Here is a 7,058-nt window from a genome sequence, read left to right on the forward strand (position 1 = left end):
GATGTCTTTTTATACCATCTCCAAAGTATTTTTTTAGTTAGGAGTTGGTTGGGAACAGTTGGGCCATGGGCACTAACAGGTGATCAGCAGGTAAAACCCGTGATCTCTGCCCGAAAATAAGGAATTATATATTTTTTTAAGTGTTTTAATACATACACGTGGGTTGGGTATACACAGACCCGCGTGTACACGCGTTTAACTCAGGGCAATGTCGCGTATAGGGAATAAAACACTGTTTTTTTTAATTTTTGGACCAGGTCTAGAAGGAGGGGTTGCCCTAGGCCATGAGTGCAGCATCACAAACCATAAGAGTGAGATTTGGAGCTATAACACTGTACCTCCGTGACTGGAAAGAAAGGTTCAACCCAGACAAGGAAGATTTCTGTTGGGCTCTAGTATGGATACGCATGTATTCTCTTCCACTGGAATACTAGAACGAGGAGACCTTAAAGGACATAGGCAACAACCTGGGGGTATTCATAAAATCTACTGAGGAAACCAAAACTCGGAGATACACCTCCTATGCCAGGATCTGTGTTCACATGCATTTGACTAAAGCACTCACGGACTCGGTAAGTCTATTTCATGACGACTATGAATGGATCCAAACAATAGACTACGAGCATGTTCCTTTTCGTTGCAGAAAATGCCATGAACATGGCCATCTTTTTAGGGACTACCCACTGAATCTTAAGTCCAAAGCCCCAGTTAATGAGACAAGCAAAGACACTGAGGGTTTTACAAAGGTCCCTAGTCGCAGAAGGCATGCCAAGAAAACTCCGGCAGCTCCAGGTACCTCCAAAAATCCTGAAACCCAGAACAGATTTGAAATTCTGACCTCTCAAAATACTACGGAGGATCACCCTGAAATCCCTCTTGCAGATCCCTCTCCTTCCTCAACCCCCCAGCCCCTTCAATCTGCAGTTCTGAAATCCGCCTCAACTCTTACCAGCTTTCCCGCCTCTACCTCCTCTGAGAAAATAGATCCAGAGACCGCCCAGAAGTCTTCCACTATGGAAATCGATGCAGCTCTAGCTCTCAGCATTCACCAACAGATAAACGAGGAAGAACAGAATACCCCGATCCACATGGATGAGGAACCAGAGAGCGTAGATCTGGAAGGTCTAGACATTCTCAAACTGGAAACAGCGTGCAGACAGAAAGAATTTAATACAATACCCCCCCGGGAAATCGAAAGGCTTGAAGTAGTTCTAGCCAGAGCACAACATAACAAATGTCTAGGTATTCAGGCTGGCAGTCCTTGGGATGGAAAGAAAATCTTGAAAGACACGAAGAAATGAGGGCGCAAGACAGATCTGCAAAGGACAATTATCATCGGAGAAATGCTGGTGGATTCTGGTAGATTCCCCAAGCTGACCAGGTTCTTCAAATCTCTCCCCCACAGTTCCTCATGAAGCTCATCTCATGGAATGTGAGAGGGCTTAATAGCCCCACAAAACACAGAATGTTAAAAAATATGATACAGAATGTTAAAAAATATGATCCAGCAAGAAAAGCATTCAATTGTATTCCTTCAAGAGACAAAAGGAAGTAGCACTGTACTGGAAAGGATTCTAAATAAGGTTTGGTCAGGATGCCGCTCAGTCTCAGTGGACGCTTCTGGCTCTTCTGGAGGGCTGGCAATCTTGTGGAACCCACAGGTACTCTCCCTTCAAGACTTTCATGCCTCACACTTCTTCATTCAATCAACCTTTCATCTAATTGGGACCAATATCCATGGCCATCTCTCTAATGTATATTTTCCACAAGACTTACAACAAAAGATGGATCTACTGGACACACTCACAGCTCTCAATTCAGATAGGCGATTTCCCCTTTGGATTGGTGGCGGTGACTTCAATATAATCACGGCTTTGGAGGAAAAATCTGGAGGTAGATCGAAGCTAGAAGCTGACAGAATCGGCTTCAAAAACTTCATCAACAGTAATCAGTTAATGGACCTACAGACTTCCAATGGTATGTACACCTGGACCAATAAAAGAAGGGGACCACAACATATAGCTTCCAGGCTGGACCACTTCCTTATATCGGATAATTCCATACACCTGGGTGGGGAATTTCATGCTTCCATTATGCCTCAAGTGGGCTCTGACCATTGGCCCATAATGCTTCAGTGGTCGCGTCCAGGCACAAAGTGCAATAGACCTTTCCGCTTTGAGGCCTTTTGGCTCTCTCATCCCAAATTCAAAGAAGTAGCTAACGAGACTTGGAAATCCTTCAATCCCCCTGCAGGAGCCGAGATGTTCCAGTTCCAACAAAAACTAAAATATCTCAAACAAGCTCTCAAATCATGGAACCGGACTCAGTTTGGTAACATCGTTGAAAATCAGAAAGAGCTGGAGTAGCAGATGAACTCACTACAATAGAGAATTATCTTGGAGGGAAGAACAGATGAATATGCGCAATAGGAGCGGACCCTCTTAACCAAGATCGAAGCACGAAGGCAGCAAGAAGAAGTTCTATGGCGACAAAAATCCAGAATCAATAGCACGCTGGCTTCTAGACGATATACCAGAGCCAATCCAGACCCAGATCCTCCTCATATCTACGAAAACCCCAATTTGATTCCGAGACTCCTTCGTCAAGAAAGCACCATAACTCCCGTGTTCAAATCCCATTCATGTCCCGACATTTTTGAGTATCTTGAAGAGCTTGAGTTTGACGAACGGTTTGAGATATCATTGTTTGAGTCCAAATCCGAAAGGGTTGTTGACTATACTGTCCCCAATTCGCAATTTCTTGTAGACTTAAAAACAGAAAGAGCTAACCAATTAATCGATAATTATATTGCAACACAGCCCCAAACTCCAATTTCCAGCCCCTTACAAACTGTGCACACTCCTCCAACAACCCCAAGGCCAAATCCACCGAGAGTGATGGCTGCCCGTTTTGCACCACTTGTTTTGCCCCAAGTTCTAGATGATATGTCAGCGGATTATCAAAGTAAAATCCCATTTTTTAATGGCACTCCTAACAGCATTACTTCTCAGCAACATGTGGAAAAAATGGCAGACTTCTATGAACTCCATGAGATCGATGCGGAGAATGTGGCAATGAGACTCTTTGTACAGACATTTGTAGGTGATGTGAGGAAATGGTTCAGAGGTTTTCCGGCAGCAAGTATCACTACCTTGGTTGAACTACAAAGACAATTTTTAAATCGATGGGAAGTGAAAAAGAATCCCCTTCAAATTCTGGCTGAATATGAACAAATCAAACGAAACATTGGTGAGTCGGTACAAGATTATTGTGTTAGATTCAATACAGTTTATAACGAGATTCCAGATCATCTAAACCCACCTGTGGGACTGGCTATGATGAAATTTCCGGATGGTTTTGACACTGATATGGCCTACCAATTAAGAGAGAGAGAACCGGCCACAATGGAAGATATGCAGAAAATTGCAGTCAGCGTTGAAGCAAATCTGTTGTCCAAAAGAGCTAGAGTGAAAGCAGAAAAGAAAGTCACTATAAAGAAAGAGTCTTCTTCAATGGATCAACTACTCAAAAAGGTAGAGTAGATGCTTGAAAGGGTGAAGCTCGAAAAGCCTGAGCCACAAGTTAGAAATCCTAACTTCCATGGCCAACAACAGCCACAATATAGAATAAGATAGAGAGATCAGTGAGCCCAAGAGTAGACAGCACAACAGCCGGTACAAACACCTTTGCAGCAGAATTTTGTGCATGGACCGGAGTCAGATGAGGACGGGAATGTAATAGGTGAAGAAAACCACCTCTTTACTCCAGATGAGCTGCCTACTTACATTACCGAAGAAGAAGAGTGTGCAGTGAGTTCAACGGCACACAAAGACACAGATTTCATTCTAGCTAGTGACACTGTTCTAGAAGAAGAATCAGAGGAGTATCAAAGGGGGTATATGAATGCTCTGTCCGCACAGCAGCAGCGATATTCACTTAGAAACAGAGATGTGCCAGCCAAACCAATTCAGAAAAAGAAGGAGGTTGAAACAGCAAAGAATGATTCATCAGCTACACAAAGAAAGGGAAAGGAGGCGGTTGGTCCGGAGAGCAGCAAATCAAAATCAACAGAACAATCATAGCAGGAAGTTGTCTCAAAGGAAAAAGAAAAGAAAGAAATCCCAGTCAAAGAGGTAGAAAAGACTCCCACCTTTAGCTTAGAGAATGAGATTTCTAAGTTAAGGTATGCATCCCCTTGACTGAAATAATGAAGAACAACAGTTATAGAGGACAGATATCTAAATGTTGAATTTGGACCCAATGTCTGACATGGTAAATGTAGAAGATAATCAACCTGAAATGATTTTTGGACCAGCATCGAATGGTGAGTCTCCTAACAGCAATGTGCCACCATTCTATATCAGTTTATGATTGCATGATTTTGTGTTACATAATGCCATGTTCGATTTCGGAGCTTCTCACAATCTCATGCCTAAGGCTATCATGGATAAGCTTGGTCTGGACATAACCCAGCAATATCATGATCTCTATTCATTCGATTCCAGCAGAGTAAGATGTATAGGACTCATCAAAGACTTGGTTGTGAGTTTGGATAAGCTTCCCATGAAAAATGTTTTGATGGATGTGGTGGTAGCAGATATTCCTCCAAGGTTTGGCATGCTTCTTTCCACGTCTTGGGTAGCGAAACTAAAGGGTACACTACAGCTAGATTTCTCCTATGCAACGATTCCGGTGTTTGGAAAAATGAGGAAATTATATCAGGAACAAAAAATGAAGTATATGATCACCAGCAAGGAGAAACCAATAAATCATCCAATTAACTATGTACATACAGATTTAGAGTCTTTTGTTTTGTTTTCAGATAGTTTAAATGATATAGATAGTTAGATAGTAGAAGCAGATGATATTCCAGAAATAACAGAAAATTTCAGAGAAATTTTGAAGAAAAAAGGACAAGAAAAGCAGAAAAATGTTGGGCAATCAGCTGAGAGCAATGGACAGCAAGCAGGCAAGGCACGACAAACAAATTTCCAGCACTTACAAGAGGAGGAAGAAGGCTTGTGGACCATGGATTTTGATGGAGCAGTAGGAAATGATGGCGCTGGAATTGGAATTTGGGTACACAGTCCTTTCTCCGCCCCAAACAAAGTGCCTAGCAGCGTGAGGGTTTGCTCTTACAAGCTGGCCTTTGAGTGCTCAAACAATGAAGCTGAATATGAAGCTCTAATTGCTAGCCTGAATATTTTAAGAAAGTTGTTGCACAGCAATTTGTCACCATTTGTGACCGTCCCTGTTACCCCTCACCCGCACACTGGAGGACTCATTCCGGGACCTGTGAAAAGTGACATGACCTGAAACCACTTGCATCATATTCCTCTAAGTATGAGCTTCATATGCCCTGAAGACATCTCCTACAAAATACCCATGAAAACAGCTCTTTTTGCATTAGCGCGGGTCCACAGTTCACTGCCCGCGCCAATGAGGGAAATCCTCTAAAAAGGGTGCGCCATTGGCGCTCTGTCTCAGAGTCGCACTCGTGCCAACCGAATTGAGTAAAGTTTTCAATGAACAAGCTTCCGAAGGTTCTCCGTAACCCATTCACCAACTGAATCTATGTTGAGCTAGGATGGTTTGGCTTCGAATCTCCATAGAAGGGAAGTGGTTTGCCACCTTTCATGGAAGTTTCCAAGTGATAAAGCAAATCCCATGAATAATGTGGTTGATCCTATCTCTTTCCTCTCTATCTATAAAAGCTTACCTCTATGCCTTGAGCAAGCTAGTCAGTAGTTCCAGCATAGTGATAGAGAATACCAGGAGTTCAAGAGTTTGAAGCTGCAAGAGCCTTCTTTGCACCCATAAGGCCAAATCTAAGTAAGGAGATTCTTGTCACCCAAAGAGAGAGAGGCTTGTTCCCTATCCTAACAAGCTTTGCAAGACTTGTGTAGCTGACTACCCAGCCAAAGGAGGATTTGACGTCAGAACAATGGTTGTATTCTTCTTTGTTATTTATCAATAATACATGACTATCATTATGGTTCCACTCTCATTGTCTTATGTTTGATGTTGAGTTATATCTTTTCTGACTGATATATAATTGCATCTACTAGATTTTATGCTTATATTCGTGTTATTCTTTGCATGTGCAGGTGTCCAATCACGGAGATCGTGGGGATTGTGACCGGCCGAGGCAAAGGAACGAGAGCGACGTCTCTTCTACGAACATCAGCGTTGGAATCCAAGTAGGTTCTCACCATCCACTTTTTATTTGCAATTAGGAACTTGCGTGATAGCATTGTGTGATTGTTGCTAGACCCGGTCTGGGCTAGTAGGGATCGTCTCTGTCCACAAAGAGGATTTACCTCCACAACAAAAGCTGAATGCGAAAAGGATTTTGGTATATGGCGACTCCGAATTGGTAATAAAGCAGGTCAGAGGTGAGTATCGAGCAAAGCATCCTAAGATGCGGGCCTATCGTAATGCAGTTTTAGACATCTTAAAATTATTTTCAGAATACGCCTTGACATGTGTGCCTCGTATACAAAATAGTATTGCTGATGCTCTTGCCAAGGCAGCAAGTAGTTTGAAGATCCCCATGAGCTCCAGCAATAAATTTTAAATCCATGTCAAGCATCGTCCAACCATTCCAGACAATTAGAGATATTGGCAAGTGTTTCAAGATGATGAGGAGATTAAGGATTTTTTGCAAAATAAAGGCAAGTTCAAAGAAACCTCAATTGATGTAGAAAATGACGATGGTAAAGGGAATGGTACAAATGACGTGCAGATCAATGAAATGGACGTGTTGCAGCTGAAGAATAACATTATTCCTAAAGGCTTGATACCTCTAGAAGAACTTTTTGATCAGGATGATGTAGCCCACAAGCCAACATTGCAGCCAACAAAGAAGGGTGTAGAAGAGGTCAACATTGGAACAGTTGCCAATCCTAAGTTGGTAAAATTGTCTAAAGCATTGCCGCCAAATATCAAGGACAAATACATCAGTTTGATGGCTTCATTTGCAGATGTGTTTGCTTGGGACTATTCTGATTTAAAGACCTATGATACCAATATTATTCAGCACATGATACCCATCAAGC

At 42.4% G+C, this 7,058-nt stretch overlaps 1 protein-coding gene across 1 annotated transcript; it reads left to right on the forward strand.

The window, feature by feature from the left end:
• The first annotated feature begins 1,784 nt into the window (after positions 1–1,784).
• LOC149174156 (uncharacterized) lies at positions 1,785–2,366 on the forward strand. Its single transcript, XM_089420756.1, has one exon. It carries the CDS (start codon positions 1,785–1,787, stop codon positions 2,364–2,366), a length of 582 nt encoding a protein of 193 aa, XP_089276882.1.
• The last annotated feature ends 4,692 nt before the right edge of the window (positions 2,367–7,058 follow it).

The sequence above is a fragment of the Pinus tabuliformis genome, chromosome 4_1 (assembly GCF_031772625.1).
Source record: "Pinus tabuliformis cultivar Carrire ecotype Pingquan chromosome 4_1, CPIR1, whole genome shotgun sequence".
NCBI classification, from domain to species: domain Eukaryota; kingdom Viridiplantae; phylum Streptophyta; class Pinopsida; order Pinales; family Pinaceae; genus Pinus; species Pinus tabuliformis.